The sequence below is a fragment of the Myzus persicae genome, unplaced genomic scaffold, assembly GCF_001856785.1.
Source record: "Myzus persicae strain clone G006 unplaced genomic scaffold, MPER_G0061.0, whole genome shotgun sequence".
Classification (NCBI taxonomy): domain Eukaryota; kingdom Metazoa; phylum Arthropoda; class Insecta; order Hemiptera; family Aphididae; genus Myzus; species Myzus persicae.
The window spans coordinates 108,808-133,933 of NW_019100504.1; the positions used below are offsets into that span (position 1 = coordinate 108,808).

At 30.7% G+C, this 25,126-nt stretch overlaps 1 protein-coding gene across 2 annotated transcripts; it reads left to right on the forward strand.

Annotated features, from left to right (window-relative positions):
- Nucleotides 1-1,031: 1,031 nt before the first annotated feature.
- LOC111028518 (serine proteinase stubble-like) lies at nt 1,032-23,657 on the forward strand. 2 transcript variants are annotated; one of them, XM_022307204.1, is made up of 11 exons: nt 1,032-1,377; nt 2,186-2,328; nt 2,400-2,555; nt 11,627-11,872; nt 13,047-13,661; nt 18,638-18,714; nt 18,809-18,909; nt 19,262-19,361; nt 20,642-20,810; nt 21,933-22,090; nt 23,138-23,657. In XM_022307204.1, the coding sequence occupies exons 2-11, from the start codon at nt 2,214-2,216 to the stop codon at nt 23,291-23,293; spliced, it is 1,893 nt and encodes a 630-aa protein (XP_022162896.1). In that variant the 5' UTR covers nt 1,032-1,377; nt 2,186-2,213; the 3' UTR covers nt 23,294-23,657. The 2 variants fall into 2 exon arrangements, with proteins under 2 accessions (XP_022162896.1, XP_022162888.1); XM_022307196.1 differs by lacking the exons at nt 1,032-1,377; nt 2,186-2,328; nt 2,400-2,555 and adding an exon at nt 4,105-6,636.
- The last annotated feature ends 1,469 nt before the right edge of the window (nt 23,658-25,126 follow it).

A 25,126-nucleotide genomic window follows, 5' to 3' on the forward strand; every position in this document is an offset into this window, starting at 1 on the left:
TTAAAATAAAGTATATAAATATGGTGTTAGACGCTAACAAATTTAGGTTCATAGGCGCACATTCAGTTTTAAACTTAGTAGTGCTAAAATGTTTTACCCCAAAGTGACCCGTGTGGGGCATTGGCCCATCGCCAATTATACTCAAGCTATTTTCTTAAAATTTGTATAATATGTTGAAACTTATAAAGTTACATAGTTTCTTGAGCCGCCTTGTGCGCCCACTTTGTGCATATGTGTGGGTGGATTGGTGGTAAGTGTAAGATTATCAGTGGTTTATTGGATGAGTGCTGATTGCTAAATGCAAGTTTATAAAACTGTGTATTGCTGTAACATTACCATTTGGTATTTGGATGCAACTAGAATTTGCTAGCAAGCAAGTCCCTATAAGTTTCATATACCTTTAGCACTTATAATATATAAACATGCAACTGCAGTCTATAAAATAATCAATGTTAAACATATTTGAAACAAAAATAAAATATAATTTACAAATTAGTACTGGGTTGTGTGTTTGGGTTCTTACTAACATTTAAAAATACTGAAAATACATTATAGTTTAATACCTACGCATCATTTTTTATATAGAGATTAGAAGTTCAAATTTGGATGAGTTATGATATATTTAAAGGTTTTTCTCCAACGATTTTAGTTACTCTGTTGAAGTACCTATCTAATGAAAAATATACTATTAGCGGGAACTCGCTTAAAAATTAATCAATATTATAATATTTTCCATAACCAATACAACTTTCAAATTAATTGTGCATTTGTATTAATATATTATGTTATACGTTATCATCACTGCTGTTCTTAGATTTTACACTATAGGTTATAAAGGTACCTACACAGAGGTACGTACTTGTCACATTATTTAATGGTTTGAAATATTTTCCTTGGACATAACAAAACCAAAGGAGAAATGCCGTTTTTGTATACGTTGAACCAACGTACATCCCATTTGCTGAGTGTCACTTTCACCCGGCAATGGACTGCACGGCCACGGCAGCTCCCAGTAAACACATCAACAGCTGGTAGGCATGTTGCAGTACCCGTGTAGTTAATACGCGGGAATGTCTTCTGAAGATTATTTATGAGTATATTTTTACACTCTCAGAGCAATTATGCTCGGATATTTAGTTAGAGTTTAAATTTAATCGAATTACATATTATGATTAGCCTTTGTTCAGCGGTAATTAAATCAAGTTATATCGGTGCTATTTATATTATATACATCAACAAATGTCAAGTTACATTATGATAAAAATTACAAACCTAATTGTATAGTTCCTTATTAAATGTCATTACTGTCGTGTAAGTGCTGCTTTTAATAGCTGGTTGAGTTATAGCTTTCTAACCAAATATTTTAATTAAAAACGGGTAAGTTGTTAAAATTAAAAATAATAATGCATAATATTTTTAAATATATATTTTGAACAAATAGCATTGTAACGATAGTTATGATTTACTATTGAGTTCTTCATTATTGTTTTAGTAGGTACGTATTTGTAGTATGCACAATTATACGGTCTGATAATTCTCACTAAGTGTGCATTATTTTCATGTAAATTACAAATTATATAAACACGATTTTTTTTTTACATATTTTAGGAATTAGAAATAGGTATTTACTGTTTATGTTGTTGATTTAAAAAAAACTAATAAAAACCAAAAAGGTATTTGTGGTTATTAAAATTAAATAATAATATATTAGCTTCAATTATACTATGAATAATTTAATTCATAAAAAATAAATAATTTATATGCTAATTAAGGTTGAGTAATTACTGTGACATTAAATAATAGAAAATTATTTACTTTCGTAATAATAATTACCTATACGGATGTATCGTGTTGTACATTTTTAATCGATATGTGTAATATAAATTAGTATCAGTCGGTCTCAAAAGAGTAGTGAATAATATAATAGTGAGGATAAATAAAGAATAGTAAGTTGTTTATGAACTACTTTCTTGTTTATTTATATACTTTATACGTATAATTTATGTATACTCAGTATATTTCATTCTAAACAACTTCAGAATATTCTATAAATTAGTTTTGTTACTTTCTTAATGGCTAATTTGCATGTTATAATTTATAACAATTTTGCAACTAAGTCTTATACTTTAAAATGTCCTACCAATTGGCAATTTTGAATAATTGTGATGTATTGTTATGTTTTAAGGGAAACATTTGATGCAACTAAAACTATCATGCACACCACAATAATTGCAGTAGCTTTAGTTACTTTTATTATCGCCATCATCAGCAATTGTGAATCGGTAGCAGTAGCCGTTAACCTACCAAAAACACGCCGATTTTCTAAGAGTAAATAAGAATAGGGTTTTTTTTGTAAAATATTATTCTTTTATTAAAAACAGAAAAAAATGTTATTTTAGAGATGACATTTGGAGAACATGATGTTGTTTCTACATTACAATATAACGATACAGCAACCGTTTTAACATCTAATCATTCTTCAATAACCAGACAGAAACAACAAGAAATGCAACATAAAACAAAGAAGAAGAAGGGACGGTTTTTCGAACAATTTTGTAAGTACATAAGATATTACTTATTATATAATTATTATATTTCCATGATGAAAATTTGGGCAAAAATGTATGACATGAAATCGAAATGTATATTATGTTTAATATATTTTATATATTAAATAAATTATGTACTCACTAAATTTCCGATTTCTTGACGTATTTTAATACAAGTATTATTCCATATTATACCATTTAAAATGAATTTGGTAATCTTTATATATATTTTCTAACATAATTTTTTAGTATTGGCTAGTATGAATCCATATTAAATACTCATATTTTGATGTAGGTATTTTAATACTGCAGGCTAATATGAAATTACTTTGAATTCAACCGTTATAACTTATAAACATTTTATTCAAATTAATTTTTTAGAAACAACTATTATACTACCGGATGGTAAATAAATAATGTAAGCAATTGTCACTATGTACTTGTAAGTGGTAAGTAACTGACCGACGGAGACAATGATGGTGTTCTAAAAACTTCTGTTTAGAAACCTTTAATTGATAGATTGCGTAAAAAAATTATTTTTAAAGTTTCATCTAAATTCAACTGAATGATTATAGTGCAGTATTGCTTAATATAAAAATTTTAATTCATTAATACCTAATTTTAAATGTATGGATAGAAAACATTTATTAATTTTACTTAATTACAATTAGTATACAAAACCAATTAAGTTAAAAATTGTAATATAAATTGCAATTTATATAATTCAAAATACACTAATAATTATAATAATAATACTATTAATAATTCGGCAACAAATTGAAACAAGTAATAACAACTCCAAAACATATTAAAAGTAATAATATTTTTATAATTTTGATTTTTGTCATATAAATTTCCTTCTAATTGTCCAATGTGTAAAAAAACTTAGTAAACAACTCTTTTTTAATTCGAGTTATTTTAATTAATTTAGTTTAAGATTTTTGTTAAATTTAAATTTACAGTTTAACTAATTAATCATATAGAAATTTTGAACACTCAATTTCTAAAAGAAATTAACGTATAACAACTAGGTATACCTAATAACTATGCATGACAAACATTCATAACACTCTAACAGTCTTATTAGATTCGATTATGTAACTCACAGCACTGTTAAAACTTAATAACATAAATTATTGATTTCACTATGTTAAATTCGTCAAAACTTTTAATTGTAAAATAATTTTGAGAAAATTTGATCATTATGTCTTTTTATAAAAGATAGTTCAGAGGTTTTTTTGTTGTGTCTCAGACTAAAAATATCTTAAATGAAAACATTATTAACAATTTATGGACGTTGTATTAAATAATATTTTTTAATAATTAACACCTATTATAATAAATGCATATTGAGAATGTGTTTGAATTTTTAGTCACGTAAATCGTACACGTTTCTATCAGTTTTATACCTCAACGGTGTTATCTATTTAATCGATTATTTTGGAAATTTGTTAATATACCTATAGCATATTATACGATATTATACCTATACGAGTACTCATAGGTACCTATGCTTAAGAATTATGTGCAATAATATATTTAGTAAAAGCACAGTTATGACGTTTGGAAGAGTGCGAATCCTATTTTTAATCGTGGAGGGGTAAACGTCAAGTATACACACTGAACAACAGCACACCGATTAAGAGAAAGTTCGCGGTAAAAGAGCGGTTAGGCGGAGACACTTGAATAATATGACGATGGTGGTCGCTACGTTTTGCAGCAACTAGTCTTTTGTGTGCTGCTGCGGCTCTCAGTCGGTTTACTTTCTTATAATATTTGTCTTTATTGTTAATATTGTTTCGGAGAAGAAAGACTACACTTCGTTATTTATATATAGATAAACATATATATATATATATATATCTGTGGTGTATTGATAGTCGTGATGATAAAAATGTAAAAAAAAACCGCCAATGTGATCTGCCGTTTTATCTGTCACTATATATCATCGTATTAAGATATACAAAAGGACAATTTTCTCGCTCGCGTCTTTTGTTATCTTATTTTTTTTATAAAGAAAATTTCTCATCCACGTATCTATATAAATATAATATATTATTATACTCTATTGAAATCTGCTTTTATTGAACTATTACAATAATAATACTAATAGCATATTATATCCGTGACTCGTGAGTTATTGGTTTTTACACAATCAGTGATAATACTCATTAATATACGACTTGAGACGCGGTAAGTTCAAAGTTACTATAAAATTTTTTTCTCGACGGTTAGTAGTTCGCTAATTAATAATATATTTTCGGTGCGAATGAAAATAACCGAGTAAGGATTTTAGATTTCAAGTGTAAGTCAGTTTACGTTTAATTAATTTGACATTGAATTTTTCTCGAAATTAAGTACCACGTGTTTTCGTTACGTGGTTTCCGTATTATATATTATTATTGTTATTGTCGTAATTTTATTACACTATACTAGGTAGTGTCGGATTTTTTTTTATTATTATTTTTTTCACTCGTTCTTTTACTCTCAGTGACCGCGAGTGAAAGTGAACGTGTGTGCGGCGTGTGAGATAGAAAATTTAATAATCATAATACTACCTACTACTACTACTACTACTACTACTACTACTACTACTACTACTACTACTACTACTACTACTACTACTATTACTACTACTACTACTTCATCTAATAACAATAATATAACAACGGAGACGACTGAGCGGCGCGTGTACAGAAAGAAAGTGGATACTCTCGTTCCGTGACATTGTATACGCGCAGGAATCCAAGGTAAACTGCTGCTGTTACTCCTGTTATTGAAGTGATAGTTTTTCGAGCGATATACGCGCGAATACTATTATTATTATTATTATATTATTTGCTCGGGCCAAGCCCTATTTGCCGTATCGCATATAATACACACACGTACGCGCCGACTTCGCACACGCGCGGGTGAAAGAAGAAAGCGGCTGACACTGGAGCATAAGATTCGTGGCGGGCATTCTTCCGATATTCGTCGGTCGTAGTCAAAACCGTCACTCGTCTTCACCGTCGTCGTCATCATCATCATAATCATCGGATGTTACGCAACAACGACAGTTGTATAGTAGTTATCGTCGTGTTTCACAGCGGCCTTACGGGTCAATGTCGTATCGCCGAAACGCCACCGAAACACCACGACAACCGCGACAAATCTTCGTCACAATAACGTTATAACCGGCCACACATTATAACCAACGGCGGCATTATAACCACATCGTTACCGTTAATAACGATAAAAATCGCGCGGCACGTTGAATACGAGCGCGTTGCCATGAGGTCATACTCCATAATCGTCAGTGTCATAGTGATGCAGTTGTATTGCAACAGTGTCTTGTCGTTCGACGGCCACGCGGATTCCACGGCGGCTTACTCGTCCGATGCAGAGTATTACTCGCCATCAGCCGTCAGATCCAACGATCGTCAGCGCCAACGGATAAATCGCGATACTGACGGAGGCGGAGGCGGTAACGATCACCACGTCGACGACAGATCGGACGCGTATGACGGTAACCGTCGTACGGTCAACACGTATCATCACGTCAGCGACGGCACGTCTTCGTCGGCCACCGACGGAGGCGGCTGGATCATTGGCGGCAGCCGTCGACGGGCGTCGGCCGGCGCGCACAAGTACCACCAGGACAAGGTGGCATTCGCTGGCGAGTCGGAAGACAAGCGGAGGGAACCGGTGGACGACAAGCAGCAGTGGCCGACGGTCGTCACCGGATCGGATGCCGCGTCGTCGCTGTCCGAAGTGCAGGTGGTCGTGCACCAGGCGCCGCACCTAAACTCGGTGGTCGACGGCGATCAGCAGCAACCGTCGTCGGACGCCGCGTCAAAGTGGTACTCGAAGCGCTTGTCGTACGCGACCAAGACGTCTCCGGCGGCCGCGTCCGCCACTGCGCCGCCGTCGCTGTCGTTACAGCAGCAGCCGGAAGCCGTGGGAAGCAACGCCGTGCTGTTGGCAGAAGTGCTCGGTCAAAAGTCCGGTTTCAACACCACCGCCGGCAAGGGCGGCTACTACGGCGGGCCAACCGTCACCGGTTCCAAAGGCTTTCAAAACGATCTCATGGACATGTTGGGCAAAAGTATGTGACGCACCCGTTTTTTTCCTGAACCTTTTTTTTTTCACTTATACCATTATTGCATTAACCTAGGTATACGGTTAGTACGTGTATACCTAGGTGGGTAACTATATAGTTGTTTTATTATAGGTATTTTTGTTGTCGTGTTCGTTCGTGTCGCACCAACGGTGACGGTTTTTGTTTTCCATCCGTTTCACTCGTAATACCTGTTACGAAAACCCATCATAAATTCGGGTAAATCGTGCGTATACATAACATCGTAATAAAATGTGCAAGTGCACGGGTCTTATAAAATATATATCTATAGGTATGCGTACGACCCGATGCGCTGCCACGCAATGTGTTTGTATAACATCCGGAGGAGCCGTCGCGGAACTCGATTGCCGATGCGATGATGGGTGTGTTGACATTTCCGAGTGATTAGAGGGAGACGAACGAAAGAAAATATACATTGAAATAGAGAGAGATAGGCAATGAAAAAAAAAATAACCGATCGAAGAAACCGATACTCGCGACTCTTGTGTTGGCGGGGTTGGAGTGGACGGGTGGACGACGGCGACGATGAAAACGATCTAAAAAAAAAAAATATCTACAATGGGTACAGTAGCCGGTACCTAATGATATACAAGTGTAATTAACCACGGTTCTGCCAGAGATTAGTCGTTTTCGTTATAGTCGTTATATATTATGTTCTTAAAATCTGTGAAGAAATCACCGTCGTCTATTTCTTTCTTGGTCTAATGGGTACGAGACTATACAATAATTCGGTGAACAGATGATTAGGCTTTTAATCGTCCGACACGCGACGTTTTCGATAGCGTTGTATTTTATCGTTTCCATTTGTCTTGGACTCGGTGGTTGCGGGGAACGAAAAGTTTACTATAGGTATATATTATAATATTATCACAGGTAGAGGTCGTGTCACTAGCAAATCCTTTTGCGTTATTTATTTCACGCATAATTATCCTTAAAATTCGAATCTCAAGGGGAATAAAAATAAATTAGACTTTGTATTTTTCGAGTTTTCGCCTCGAATGTACAACTTAAACACTTCAAGGGGCGAGAAGAAAAATTCGATTTATCGACTGTATTAGGTATGTAGGTACCTAGACTACAATCATTTCAGATGCACCGACATAGAAATCATGTTGTGTATACTTACATCGGTTTTTTCTTTACTTAAACCGAGAAATGTACAATATAATGTCTGTTGCATTATAATATTATCATTACAATGCAGTGTTCGTCCCATCTAATTATGATTTTAATGATTTCGCTCCGCTATAACACACGGGCATGATGTGCTTCAATTACCTGATAGCGATCATGTCATATTATACTTGTGTGGGTTTTTCGTTTAGAATAATTCCATTGTATTTATTTACATCCTTGATAACTTTCTCTGAGAACATGAAATAATTTCAGCCTTCGGGACGTATTCTTCGCACTCCAACCCATTTTTATAACAACATAATAATATAATATTTTACTTTTTATAATATAGTTACCAATCTCGAAACGGCGAAACGGTTTGCTCGAAGCAATTCGATCGATGCTCGCACGAAATTTCCAATATTACTTGTCCCGTTTAGTCGGTGGTATAGGTGTAATAAAATAATGACGAAGACGACTAAATGATTTCCAAACGTTTTTAAATATAGTTAATATGCACATACAATTAGGTATAATATAGGTAGGTGTGTTCCTTTCTTACTGTATTAATAATATAGCACAAATTGCTGCTAATCGCTAATCATTATGGTTCGAAGGTTTATGACTTTTACATATTTTATTCTTGTATAGTCGTGTACGTTCAGGCCAAATTATAAATATACTTTTGGTGTGACATAGGTACGAACAGTGATATTGAATTTAATTTCGCAGCATTTTTAGCAGCAGATGCAGTCTTTTGTTTTTAAACGATATCTTTTATATTTTTTCATACTAAATATGTAATTTTTTGTAAATTTTATATTTTGTATGTCATTTTTCTTAATTTTAGATTTCAAAAAACATTTAAAAAATAATCTCACATAGTTTGATATTTTTTCAAGCAAATTAATGTGCACATTTCGAATAGGAAAATTTTTTTAGAGTAATTAAGGACAAAAACGTTCCAACCCTACTTGTCATAATATTACGATATTGACAAACTTGATTTGTTAACAATAACCACCGAGAAGTTGAGAATACCATGTAATAACTAGGTACCTATATTTGGTATTTGTTTTATTGAATTTCGCACTAAAATGAAAAATAAAATTATAATATTATTATAATATTCTTTTGCCATCCGTGTCCGTGTCCGGGATATTTATATTGTTTAGTTAAAGTCCGGTCCTTTTTTTTTTTTTAGTGACGTATTAAAATTTGTTACATGTATTATAATATAATATATAATATTTTAAAAAACAACGCACGTGCCGCCGTTCTCGTTTATGTAGAAATATTAATAAATTATACACATCACGATTAGTTGTATAGGTAGTATAAACGAAAGCAACACTATGGCCGTGATGTGGTTTCACTTTCTTCATCACGGCCGTCTGGTGTTTTTCCTTTCTTGATTTGCTATACTGTGTATAATACTCGTCTGCAACTTGCCACGGCCGGTGACTTTGTTAATTTTTGTACACAAAATAATATTTTAATATCTATCACTGTAGGTGGGTACCTGCAAGCCAACCCGTGCTGACGATTTGTGTTTTAAATATTTAGTATTTATGACCGCAATACTTTTGTCTATTTAAATTAGTTTATGTTTACACTGAAAACAAAGAAACCAACACATTCGTCTTTTTGTCCGACAATAATTTATTTTATTGTTCGGCAGATACTCTTGTTTAAAAAAAAATACTCATTTAAGTACCTCTATGTTAAAATATTTCTGAGGAGAACACTTTTGAATTTAAAATGTTTTTTACAACTGGATCAACTTTACTATTATAGATAATGAGATTTAAAAAAATCTTAAAAATAAAACTGCAATTTAAACGAATATTTGTATTTTTTATATTTTCTAAAATAAAAAATGTTATTCAATACGTCTAACGTGGGCGTCTGTGAATGAAATAAAAAAATAAAAAATATCGATTAGAACAAAAGTTATTTTATTTGTCAGGTTTTCCTGTTACACTTTGTATATTTTTTGAAAATACATATAAAAAAGTATTCTTATATAATACTATAGTAGTTTAGAAATATTTTTTTCATATTGTATGGCTAATTAGTAATTAGTAATTAGTTACACTTCCATGAGGTACTTACATTTGACCGGCTAAACGGATATGAAAATCAATTAAAAATGTGTAGGTACCTCGTTTAAGATAATAAAAATTGATATTCGATAATATGCATTTCTAAAAAAAATAAATAATAACAGTGGGTTGTATGAAATTGTTTGGTACATAATAATTATTATTATTTTCTCAACACGTCTTACTTTTACAGAATTTAAATAATCGAAATGTAAAAGTAAATTTATGGAATGTCATCAATATAGAAACCTTTCCCCGTCAAAAACACACATTAGTCGTTTTCGAATAATCGTTGCACCATTCAAAATGTATTCCACTATAATACTCAACTTCTAAATTACTCTATAATATTGAGTACTCTCAACCTATCTAATTTCTTTATTCATTATAATGTATAATATTACGGAGGTGCGCGTCGTGAACAAAGTTTTTGCATAAATTATAGCTGTAGTGTGTGTAGGTTAGGCATCCATTATGTATGTACCTTAAGCAAACAGCAAATAATATATTTTGTAGAACGTTTTTGTAGAATATTAATATTGAATTGAAATACAACAACAGAATTATTACAGAGCTTAATGTGTTATTATTTTATAACACCAAAAATAACAAGTACAAAGTCGTTTTATGTTGTGGAAAAAATCTATTAAGTTATTCAGGGTATTGACAAATACGAGTGTATCTTATTACTATAGATATATAGGTACAGTCTATGGATTTAATACTATATTCTTTGTAGGTATTAAAAAAAATATTGAAATTATTTTATACGATTTCGTCGAAAACGTTTTCTTACAAAATGCGTGTTTTCGTTTTCTCATTCTCATAATCTTACAATAACGAAAAAAATAAAAATAAAACATAGGTATCTGCTGTACAATGGTAATATTAAAAGTACCGGTGTTCCCAATTCCTCCACATATTGATATACCCTCGAGATTTTTTTGAAAATACATGGGGTGTCTGAGTAGTTAGAAACTCTCTACTCTCAAGCAATTTGAGCATTAAAAAATCAGATTCAATTTTTTGACATTGATAATCAAATGGTATATAGTATATATTATATTGTTTTAATTTTGATTCGTTAGCAATATGTGGTCTACAATGTAAAGTTTTCTCACAAAATATCAGTGATTGCAGTCATTCCGATTATTGATGGCAATATGACGTAGCCGTCTATATAAATTATTTACATATTTTTGTATATATACGTGTACACGTCTTACGTTTAAATATTGTATCACCGAAATTCTTATTGGTTTAGTACTTACTATAGTTACTATCCAGTACGCGGGACTTGCTTTTTTCAATTTAAATTTGTGTTTAGATTCTTAGAAAAAATATTTAAAAATGTACTTTTATTTTTATTACGACCATTGATGACACCTGAAACAAATTTAACACGACCACGGTCAGACACTTTCGATCACAAAAATCGATGGTATAACATTTCTGATTATAGCGAATTAGGCACGCTCGTAGTCCGTATTACAATACAATATGAAATGTTGCCACATCATAAATCGTATTATTGTACAGATACTTTGACGTTATATAGTAGGTAGTGGGCACCTAATATCAAACAACAGCGATAGTAAAATACATATAATTTCAGATATTATTATAATGCAAATTATCTCTGTTGATCCACCACGAATAATAATTATAATATTGCTATGTCCATACATTACGTCGTTTTGACATTTTACTTAAATATTTTTTTTCACCCTTCACAGTGATACCACAGACCTGCTGGTACAACAGCAACAAATTCGATTGCGGCCTTAGCATTTCGTGCGTGCTCGAGGGCGGCAAACCAGTGGACTTGTGCAGTGGTGGCATGATATGGAGCTGTTGCGTGTCCAGAGACAAAATTCAGACATCCGGATCTTCTTCGTCGTCGTCATCGTCGTCGTCGTCATCATCGTCGTCATCGTCCGTGACGGCAGCGTCGAATTCGGTGGGAACAATAGAAAATGCTAGTGAGTTTTTACATTTTACTGTGTTATTTTTATTTTCATTCTTTAGCGTCTCATCCCAGAACGCTCGATTGTTTTAAATATAAATATCGAAATAAAATGTTCAAAATAGTCATAATAATAGTAATCATAATACGGCAGCATTGCACAATATTATTCACTTGACGTATATAGTTTCACGTGGTGCCCATATTTATGTACTATTATTATTACTATTGTTATAATTATTATTAAAGCGACACGTCGTCACGCGTACACTGGATGTGCGACGGCACAGTTGTTCACTATAAATTGTAATAATAATAATAATCGCGTTAATTTCTCTCGTTTGGTATTATAATCAGAGCACAACTTTTTATGGTCGCTGTTATTATTATAATATTGTCACGGTTCTCGTTTTCGTAAAAATCACTGTGTACGATATATATTATATTATTAAAATGGCGGTTAAGAACGGGTTACAGGTACGACGCGAGAGTGTATTTATTTGGTTTTAATTTTGACTTGGATAGGTACCATAATTTCTAACACAGTCATATTATCAAGACACCGAGACGGCGCTATCCTATCGTCGTCGTACCTGTATTATGTTTGCTTGTTTAGCCGTGTAGGCATTTACGCGTCTTAATTATTGTAACTCAGTGACACACATGCTTATAAACACGTCCGTTTCGTTGTGACGATATGATACGAATACATTTGTGTATCCTTTAATTAATAACCATAGTTAATACCCACCTATCTTTGCACTGGGTGCTGAGTAATACCTAAACATATTATAATATTATATTAATTGTGTATCATGTTTGTAACATATTTTCTGTTTTAATTTTGGAACGAACATGATATCATTATTATCTAAGTAGTAGGTACTTAGGTACTTATATTATAGGTGTATAATATTATGGTTTATTATACAACATCAAATACTATTAAGTATGTTATGATAAGTGCACGCCATATAAGGATCATTATATCCTTATGTATTACGATTAGCGTTATATATTTTTTATTGTCTTCCACTTTGAGTCTACGTAATATTTTAATGGTATAGGTATACCGCACACAACAACCCAACTATATTATAAGCCTTTAACAATGTATGGGAAACGATAGGCTTCCAAAATATTGTAGTTGTTGCGTTATATGTTGTCATGTCGTTTCCTCTTGTATAAAGCCATACAGTTCCTGATGCAATACCCCGAATTCCAACACCACTACAACATGTATATGCATCAACAACACCAACATCAGCAGCAACAACAACTGCAAATACAACAACTACAACAACAACAACAACACCATCACAACCATCAGCACCCGACGGTGGCGAGTTACGTGGACAACTACATCAACGACATAAGTCCGTCATCGCAGTCTTTCGTCGCCGATCAAACGGCCAAACCGTCGTACTATTACCAACAAGAGCACCAGCATTACCACCCGTATTACTATCAGCACCAACAGGGTGCCGTCGGTGGCCATTGGCAGATTAACAGTGCTGGGGCAGTCAGCAGCACGTCGACCAGCACGACTTTACCACCCACGTCACAAAATTTGCTGTTCCACAGCGATCACGGAAACGTGATGTTTTATTCCACGCATAAACCTCCCCAACTGGCGCCGTTCTCTCACATCACGCAAATCGGCAGCGGCATCGGTGTGGCCGACGACCAACTGCAGCAGCAACAGCAGCAGCAGCAACTGCAACTGCAGCAACAGCAGCAGCAGCAACAGCAACCGCAGCAGCAACAGAGTCAATTGTTGCACTACATGCCGTCCGGATATCGCGGTAAACTACAGTCGCTGTTTATGCATAAAGTCGCACTTCCGGTCACACGCTTCACGTATAATATATCACCTCTAGCCATATGGAGTAAATTAAAGCACCTGCAGTCCGGAAGACGCGCATACACCAATAATTTATTGTATGTTCACGAGACACGAATGCAAAAACCTTCGATCTTCAGGCTGTCTTTATAATTCATCTTGACGCACTTTGTATAAATATTGTACTATGTAAGGAGAATCGCACAAACGCACAGTATAAAACATTTTTGTAAACACAACTTTTGGTCTTAAAACGTATCTATACATATATTATAGGTACAGCACGTCTTATGATCATATAGCACTACACTTCAGAAGCACCAATAAGTATATACGTCATATTACTATGAGGTGCCTTACGACGGTCGATAAAATATTTTGGATATCGAATAACTTTAAATCGATACACACATAATATATTGTATATAGGTAACTAATAATTATAGTTGAGGATAACTGAAAAATGTTACGAAGTTCTCATTTTATAGTTTTTATGATATTATTATAAATATTAGTGCATATTATTTACTATCAAGCAATGTTTGACATAATAGACCATTATACGTATATCAACATAATTTAGTTTATATGTAGTAAATATTTAATTCTTTATCATAGTTTTGAAATATTAGGTAAATAATGAGTAATTATAGTAGGTATGTACATGTATTTTACATTATCTGAAACTCATATTTTTTTTAATTTCTAATCTACTAGGTGTGGTTTTATAGTCCAAAAAGTATCTTCTGTATTAGATGGAACACCCGGGTGATTATTTTTTTTTTAAATAAATTATCGCATGATGGGAAAATCTAAACACCAATCAAGCAAAATAATATAGTATAAAATGCCGTATTCTCCCGACAAAACATTACACATTTTTTTTAGTTTTAGCTTAGAATTTTTGATTTTGATTTTTGATGAGACAACTGTCTTACCTTATTATATATATTATAACATTATACACATATTTACCTGCTTTTTGAGAGGTCTCAATGTTCATTTTATGACGTCTACCGGTCACACCAAGGTGGATCTTGTTTATTTTTGAAATGTGTAAGTACACTGCTAGGATAAATCTTATTTTTTGTAATTTTTCGATTTCACACTTTTTAGTTAAGACCTTAAACTCTTTTTATTTAAATATATTTCACAAATTATAATTCGTATATTATTTTGTGGAAGTCATCCCCACATGAGTTGTCACTGTCTTATAAATGTATAACACAGACAATTTGGGTTCTGTAGTTAAACCGATTTTGTGTTGTAAGCTTATTAAATAATATTAATAAGAGAGGATTGACTTTATGTTAATCTAAAGGTAAGAACATTATCTGTGTCTGTACTTTTGTTTTTGTACGGTATTTTATTTTTTTTTTAAGTTATGAGGATAATATTGTAATATTTTACGTAGGAATCTACTCAAACCCAATTAAAAAATTAATATCTTTACGTAAAAACCAACATACAAACACAAATGGTATTCTTATTTTTAAGTTTTATAATTGGTCAATTCACACTAATAATAAAGCTGATAACATAATATTGGTCCTACTTAATGTAAATTTGGTGTTTTGCACATAGGTTAGAGAGAGTAAATAAATAATGCGCCTACATCCTCTTAAGAATGTATAATCGTTTGTTGTTAGCTTTAATAGTACTGTGAATTGACCTAGTATCAAACTTGAAGTTAAGAGCTAAGTTAGGTTTATACAATTTTTATCTATGTTTAATATATGTTGTTGCTTTCTTATGGGTTTTTCAAGTTGAAATTTTCATGACCTTTTAAAACCGTAATATATTATACCTATATTTTTATACTCATAATTTGCATCAGAATTAAAGAATAAATTGTACAATTGTGCCATCGTTTCACCGCAATATTAAAACTAACAAGTTAAACACAAAGTTGGTTTGACGAACTTATCTACATTTATCATGTTGTATAAACGTTTGTGAGATGTAGGAAACACATCATGTGGGTGAAATGTCCTTTAATCAAAATAATATAAAACAATTTATATATAGTGTCACAAATTACTAATTAGTTATTCCTTATTTACACTCTTTATATTTTCATACTACACACACAAACTGGCTTGGAGTCCCAACTGTTATTTGTAATGATATTTTCAATTTTGTAAGCAGATATACTTCTTGATCTACTCTTTGATTCATAGAGTATGTACTATAGTTTTATTAAAAAAATTGTTATTACAAGCATAATATATTATAAAAAATTGCATATTTTGTTAGATACTGTTATTTTGGCTATCATACAATTATTTAAATTTCAAATTTTTATTTTCCTTAATTATATAATAGTTTTAAAAATAGTTTTTGATTTTTTGTGGTTAATCAAAAAATGATAACATACAGACTTTTCAATAGGTACATATAATATTTTAGTTTTTTTTGAGCTCTTAAGTCTTATTAGACATTTGAAATTGTCAACCTTTTTTTCGGTTTTTTATTTTTTAATGTTGATAACATTTATATCAGTCAAAAACAATATAAGGTATGCCGTCCAAGTTGGATTCAAAGTGTTTGAAATGTTGATCAGCGTTCTGTTCCGTTTTCTGTGGCAGAGGATAAAGTCACGTATGACAGAGATTGAATGTTGTTTTTAATAACAATCTCCGATTTTGATGAATTATTGCTAATTACGTTAATATCCATAGAAACTCACCAGCGTATCGCCCCACTTTATAATTATGGCGTTATCGTACTTGAAATGTATTATTTTTGGCCTTCCTATTGAGAGTAGGTTTATCTTTTATTATATGTTGTAGATCTTATGAAATTTGATTTCTGTGTTTATTGGATCTGGATGCATTTGAAGTTGAAGACTGGCGGTTCTCCCTGTCATTAACTAATTTAAATTCGGGATCTGTATTATGAGTTGAAGGGAGTGTAGATTCATTTTACTGGTCACGGATTCGGGGTTTCTGTCCCAGAAGGTATAATATTTAGATAGCTTTTAATCAATACGATAATGAAAAGGGATAACTTTGATGAAATTAACAGGCGGTAACGACGATGAGCTAAGTCGCGACGTGCTGTAACTTAAATTATTATCGTTCCCCATAATACACAATGACATTCTCAAATTATTTAGACTGATTTCGATACATTTATATTACGATTCACGAACCTATCCACACCGTCCAATGGTACGTCGGTATTGACTTATAATAATTCATAATAGGTAGATAACAATAATAAGTACGTCAAATGAATTCAAGGCTGGAAACCGAAAGCATTTTTTCCTTTTTCAGTTTCAGGTATCGGTATTAATTTTTTCCGATTTTGTTTTTGGTTTTGATTACCACTGTAAATTTTTTTCAATTTCCTTATCTGTTTTGATATCGATTTTGGTTTTTAACGGTATTAACCGGTATTCAAAATCGACGTCCAATATCGGTTTCAAGCCCTGCATTATTATTATATTATTGTAATGAGTATATGATATCATATTAAAATTATTATTTTATATTATATGCTATAATAATCTAAGGCCGCGTATGCTATGTTTTTGGAAAAAAGTTCAATCTACCGTATTACTCAGGGAAAAAAATAACTGATAGTAACATAAATAAGTTAGAAATGGTAACTATGATACCTACACCGCCTCCACTCAGAATCATTTTCATATTATGTATTATGTAATGATCATTGAATACGAATTTTAGTTATAACCTATCTATTGTAGTGACCTACTGAATGACAGGCAAAACCTACTATACAGCAGAGAAACATTTTTCTTATACCTAAGTATGTGGGTTAACTTCATATTTTAAAAGATAACTGATTTATTCTATTAAGCTAAAACTTACGAATTCTCAACATGAGTGGCTTAGAATTTTGAAAATCATTTTTTTTAAATATCGCGAATTAACATTTCATTAATTTTTCAAATATATTATTATATAATAAAATAATGCATTAGTATCATACGCGAAGTTGAACAAAGTAACACGAATGCCTATTTCTTTACCATAAATCAATTATCCGGTGTAGCTTTAAAAAAATATTATACCTAGATATAATTATTAATGCTTTACTTTATCAAGACATCAAGTTGAATATTGTTGAACTTTTTTAAAACAGTAATCAAGATATAGTTTAGATATAAGATTATGGAAACCAAAATACTGTACTTAGGTAATTATTCAGTTTAATTGTAAAGCGTTTGACTAGAGTTTATATAATAATTATTTATTGGGGGTGTCACCCACCAATATTGACGACTTCCATTGTCATGCCTTGCCAATCGCTACATTGTGCGCTATCGAATTTTCGTAGTGACTTTTGCTTCATATGATACCTACTACATTCGAAGTTCTGATTGTAAATAAATAAATGGGTAGTTTTAAAGAGATAAGCTTGGACTTCAGTTATTATTACAAATTTTCTTCATATGCAGCTCTTATTTAAAATTGTAATTGAAAGTATAACTTGAAGATCCTTTAAACGTAGATTAACATTATTATAGTAATATTAAACGTTTGAAGAAATCCAATCTTAAAATAAAACAATTAACGTAGGTACCTATAAAAATAATATTTATTTATCTGTTAATGTACATGTGTGACTATGTATTATGTTTCTAGTCGTATAATTTAACCGCGGTGTATGAGTAGTACATATTATTAACTAGCAGATGATTACCTTCATTCAATATATTTTGTTATGAATGTACTCACGCATTTACTATGATAATTTTCAATCATTTAGTAAGGTATATTTGAATATTTCTATAATAGCACTTTTTTAGTATTCAAGCTTGTTATTTTATTTTTGTATTTTGTAGTAAATGTTATGTTATACTTGTTTATCACGTTTCTATATTATAGGTACACCTTATTCTTGTACAAGGTCTACGAGTTTCTGACATAAATAACATGCATACCTAATATACCCATTTAATTTTAATAGGCTGTGGAGAGCTATATGCAAGAAGCCATAGAATTGTGGGTGGACATGGATCAAACTTCGGTACACATCCGTGGCAGGTAAATCAAATGAACACTTATATTAGTATGCAATATAATATTTTATTAATTATTCGAATTGATCCTAAACAAAAATATATCTTTATTGATCTAGGCTGCTATCATCAAGTCAGGGTTTTTGTCAAAAAAATTGTCGTGTGGAGGTGCTCTACTGAGTAATCGATGGGTAGTTACTGCTGCACATTGCGTGGCCACGTAAGTATAACAATTTATAAGGTTTTCATTGACGTGCGCACGGGTTGTAGCCGGTGGGTCGAATTATGCGTAAATGTTGACGTAATAAATTACGGCATAAGAGTGTGTATATTTGTGTGTAAGTAAGATGATCTAACTTCCACCCACCCACAAAAAAAAAAGATAGGAAGTGAAGTCTAGTTTTATAAAGGTCTAAGTAATCGGGCTTATTTTTGAGCCTCAATTTTGCATAAGGTGACTTGAGCTGAAATAAACTTTGCGCGCGCGTCTACGACAACAATTAAGATTTTATAACCGTATAACATGTTCATTTAAATTACATTAATTTAAACATTTTTACTATATTGAAAAGAACGGCGAATAATAATTTAAAAGTACGGCTCGGTGAATGGGATGTACGTGATCAATCAGAAAAGTACGCACATGAAGAATTCAATGTGGAGCGCAAAGAAGTAAGAAATAATAATTAACTAATATATATATATTATAATACATTGTTGTACGATTGCTTAATTTAATAATGAATTGCATTTTAGTAATAAGTATTTGATACTATTGAGAGTGGTCGCATAAAATCAAATTAATTTTTTTTTATAAAATGTATAATATAAGTGTACTATTAATATAGAAAATAAAAAAATCATATTTACTTAGAATTTTATTATGACAGTGAAAATTCTGTCTATATGTACATAAAAGCTGTAGTCTACTTAGTTGATGTTTACCTTTCTAATTACTTTTTTCTATTGTGTTTTTCTATTTTACCTCAGTGATGTATTTAGAGAGGGCGATCGACGTTCGTCATCACTTTTCTAGGAATGGTACTTTTTTTATACAGCTAGTGGTTTTAATTTTTTGTACATAAAATTAAATTATGAAATGCAATCTGGATTCTATATTCTTGACTCTGGTTATCTTGATGGATTTATTATTTATTTTATTTAATATTGTCATACACTTTTATCACAGTTATTAATTCTGTGCTAATTCGAATGACGAATTGAAAAATCATTATAGGTATTTAGCCAAACATTTTAGTTATATTTTAGTCACTAGCAAAAAAATATAACATACCTTAATCACTTATGATTTTAATATTGATATTAATAGGAAGGACAAGCTTTCTTAAAACCGAAAAAATAGTAAATATAAAATATATAAAATACGTTACAATGTAGGTACAGTACTACACGTGTTTAATTTTCTGCCTTAAATCCATCTTCCTTATTTGATTATAGGTATGATTATGAAAAAAAATATATGTTGTTAAAAAAAAGATTTGAGTTTAATCACATTCAAGTCATAAAATAAATGTGAGAAATCTAGTTGCTTTAAATATTGGGTCTCATTATCAGTACACTAAAACACTACAGTGGTCAACTTATTTTATTATTATTTCGTACGTGGTTATCTGGTATATACTGGTATATGTTTGCTCAGGGCTAAAACGAATTATTATAGATCTTATAGTTATAATCTCTAAATGATTGCAGTGCGCAGGGTTTATAGGCTTATTAATATATAAGTCTGTAAACTCACGTAAATAAAAAAGTCTTTTTATTTTTAATAATACCAAATTAATAATCAGAGCTAGGAACCAAAATTTAAATCTATAAATATTTTTATTTTAAGAATCTAATTGGAACGAAAACCGAAAAAGTATAAATGTTCCAATCCATGTAATAATAATTTACATCAATCATAAGTAATTGTATAATATTGTTCATTATAGGTACATCCACAATACAGTCCTACAGATTTTCGTAACGACGTCGCTTTAGTAAAAATTGACCATGATGTAACCTATAAACAGCACATCATTCCGGTGTGTTTACCAAGCTCAGCTGCTAAATTGGTTGGCAAGACAGCTACAGTAGCTGGTTGGGGTCGTACTCGACATGGTTAGTATCTATTTAATAATTCTATACACTTTATGTTGTTATTAAACTAAACAAGAAAATAAGATATTGCCAAATGTACCTACCTAAACATTTAAAAAAAAATTGGAAAACCATAAAACATTTTTTTGCTAAAAAAAAAATTCAAATTTGAATTGCGTTTGTTTGCCTTTTATATATTCATTTTAACCTTACTTACCTTTGGTATATTTATTTTTATCTTGGTCTAGGTACCTATCATAATATCATATATTAAAATCAGAAAAGTTAAAGATCTTAATGATTTTTCAACTTTTTAAAAGTTATACTTTATAAACTTAAATACTTTCAACTTGAACATGAACCTATTTATTTTATTATAGTCAGCTTAAAGTTCAAACTTAAACTAAAAAATTCGATTTTTTAATTACTAACACTTAACATCTTAAACACTTAAACACACCTTAATCATTACAGTCACCCTAGTTCCGAACTCTGCTATCAAATGTATATAATTTACAATAATAAATATTAATTCCTAGTTACTAGGTAGAATTGAAATGTATCGGAACTATAAGTTACGCTGTTTTGAATAATTGAAATAGAAAGATATTCTCTTTTAAATTAAGTTGACGATGATTAAATAATCTGAATAAAAGTTATAACTTTCTTTTGACACAACATTTTTAGTATGTCTAAAGTCTAAATATGTTTTTCTATAATCTATTACAGTTAATTATGGCTACATTGTATGATAGTGCAATACAAAATATTCAATACAAAATATTCAATACAAAATACAATTAACGTCATATAGTCATACGAATTCTGTAAACCAACTATTATGGTCTTTGAAAATTCTATTCTTCCCAAACATGAAGTATGAATTTTATGGAAGTATTTTCTCCAATACATTAGGCAGTTAAAAATTATAATTTTCTTAAATATGGTTAATAAAATAATCAAACATTTCAAATAAACAAAAATGTTAAAACTAACAAATGAGAATATATGTATAAACAAATGTCTTACAAGTATATGAAATAGGTACTTACCTAATATGTCCCGATATGATTTTTTTTCTATATATTGTATTTGAATAATAACACTATTTAATATTTACCATCATACAATTTTCAAACGCAGGAGTTTCAACAGTTCCTACGGTGTTACAAGAAGTACAAGTCGAGGTGATACCAAATGAAAGGTGCCAAAGATGGTTCCGGGCGGCTGGTCGAAGGGAAACCATTCATGATGTGTTCCTGTGTGCGGGATACAAAGAAGGTGGTCGTGACAGTTGTCAGGTTCGTGTAAAATTGTTCAAAGGTGTTTTATATCAAACTTAACTATGGGTATTAGCTGTCTGATAAATCCGTTATACTATTGTCAAATTTGTTCCACTTGCCCTTCACGGCTGAAGTTACTGGTGTAGTATTATAGGCATAGGCACATTAAATAGGGGATGAAAGATGACTCTCTCCAATATTATAAACTAATCTTTTTCAATTTTAATGCGGATAGTGATGTTCTGGCAATATTTTTCTAGGAACAAATTTTGTCAAAATTTGAATATCGGCTAAAAAATGTCCCTATATGTATTATTTAATATTTTTGAATAACTGTAGAACAGTTAAGTGAGATATTACAATTTTCACGAATTTTGACAAAACCTAAAAATATGTATCAATACGTTTAAAAATAAAATAAAAAATTCGAAACGTTTATTTAATCTTGTTGTATTTCAAACAGGAATAACCGTAGATCCTTAACATTTTCACCGAGTGCTAATTTTATCATTTTCTATTGATGGTTGTATATAAAAAATATTGTGGGTGGGTCCTCAGAAATGTACACAGAAATACATATTGTTTTGAGGATATAATCAACACTAAAACGTGTCTAATAAATTTAAATATAAATCGTATTATTTTATCCAAACAATAACAGCAATAAACTTCTAATACCTGAATTCCAACAAAAGTAAACTTTGAGATAAACTTTGGGTACCTATGCAAGTTCAGACACAGAGGATAAAATTATTTCTTCGTGGTACGAAATTTGAAAAAATGTAAGCACTAATTGTTTGCATCTCTGTATGCATACATATACATATTATATACGAATAAACGATTGGGAGTTGGTATAAAGCCGATCAAACAAATATAGAAAACCGCAGTCTGCACAGAAAGATTTTATAACTTTAATACATAAATTGTAATTACCCACCTATATATAAGTCGTATTATGCTATTATAGCCTTAAATGCAGATTTTTTTTCACTGAAAATTGCATAATTTGTTCGACTCCCATCACGTAATTAAAATACTAATCAAATAATATACACAATTCAGGGAGACTCTGGCGGACCGTTGACAACGATGCTGGACGGACGGAAAACTCTAATCGGATTGGTCTCTTGGGGAATCGGATGTGGTCGTGAACATTTACCCGGAGTTTACACCAATGTACAGCGTTTCGTGCCGTGGATCGACAAAGTAATGACGTGATAGTAGTATTTGGGTTTATGACTTAAAATTATGCAAACATTAAGCTATTATATTTAAATCTATTTTATGTTATTATAAATTATTCATATTTATGATCTGTTTTAATTAGGTACATTTACCATTGAGTTAATTTATTTATTTATGAAATTATACATATAATCTATATGTATACTATTTAATACTTATGTAATAAATGCATGAATATTGCATAGCAAATAGATAAAAAAAAAAATTAATAATAGTTATTTATCGTTATGATTTTGTAATTTCTCGATGTCGAATTGTGCTATTGTTTAATTTAATTATTTTGATTTTAAATTTATATTCATCATTCGTGTAAAATAAATGTGTATAATAATGTGTACCACCTATGTTTAGATTTTAATGATATTACCTAGAGAGCCTAAATAATTATTATTAAGGCTCTCTAATATTACCTATATATAAATATTATAATATCTATATAAATAAAATAATATTAATCAAAACCAGAAATGTAACTATTCCATGTATATGCGTCCCTGGTAAAAATATGATATACATATTATGTATAGGTAGCTATTATACATTAAATAAAAATACAATTGAAATAAAATGTTGTGTACCGTTTATTATATTTACCATATTTTTTACTCAGGTATTAATATCATTAGGTACTTCTGTTAAATTGTGATTCAATTTTCGACATGACCATTTTCGTATATTTTAAATGAAACTCTGTGTTTTTTAAGATGTATTCAATCCCCATATTGGATGATCTTGGGGTACACATATATATATGACATACATGTCACTAGATTTCGTTCGCAGTGGTAGCCTAGAAATTTTCTAGATTATTTAATCGGCGTTATGAAAGTGAACCGAAAAAAGCACCATACTCAAAATGACTTATTTTTTCAACGACGGTGGAGGGTAGAAGTCCATATTTAATTTATTTTTTTACTAATTCTATGTAAATATATTTCCAAGCAAGTATTTTTACTTTCATATTTAATATTACTTAAATATTTATTAATTTTAACGTCTATATATATATATTATATATGAATATATAACTTAAATTAATATATTATGTCAAATGATTGTATGGTGCTAAATATATGACATAAATAAAGAATAATATTAATTTTGTGTGGTTAAAGTCTTAATTCATAAAGTGAATAACTATAATACTATATAGTGAAAACAATTACATGATGTAAAATTGGTGTGCTATTTATGAAATATTTTTATTTTATTTTTATTGAAATAGACGTTTCCATTTAATGAAATAGACTACATATCAGGGAATATAGATTTCGAAATGGGGCTACAAAGTATATACATGCGTTTTAGATTTTGAAAAAAGCGATAAATACCTTGATTTCACAATGATGTATTTATTTTTGTGTACACGATAAAAAGTCGAAATAATACTTCAAATTTCAATTTCAGTAACTTTTCTTTTGGGAAGATTAATCTAGTTGGTGCAATCCCAAATAAATTCAAAATGTCCAATAGTTTTCAAAAGTGACAAGAAAAACCAATAATATCTAAAGAAAACTGAGAATAGAAATAATATAAACTATTTAATAGTTTTACGCAAAAAGAATTTTCGACAAATTCAATTTTGTTTTTTGGTATAACACAAAACTAACCTAACCGTAAATACATGCAATTTTCACTAATATTTATATTAGCATTTTCTATAAGTACAACATAACATTTTCAAAATATTTTTTTTTTTTTTTGAGTTATTTATAGACATAAAGAATTTTTGATTTGTATTCGATTTTATTTAATTATTGTCTATAAAACAATTTTAGTTCTATCAACATTCTACGGATTTATAAA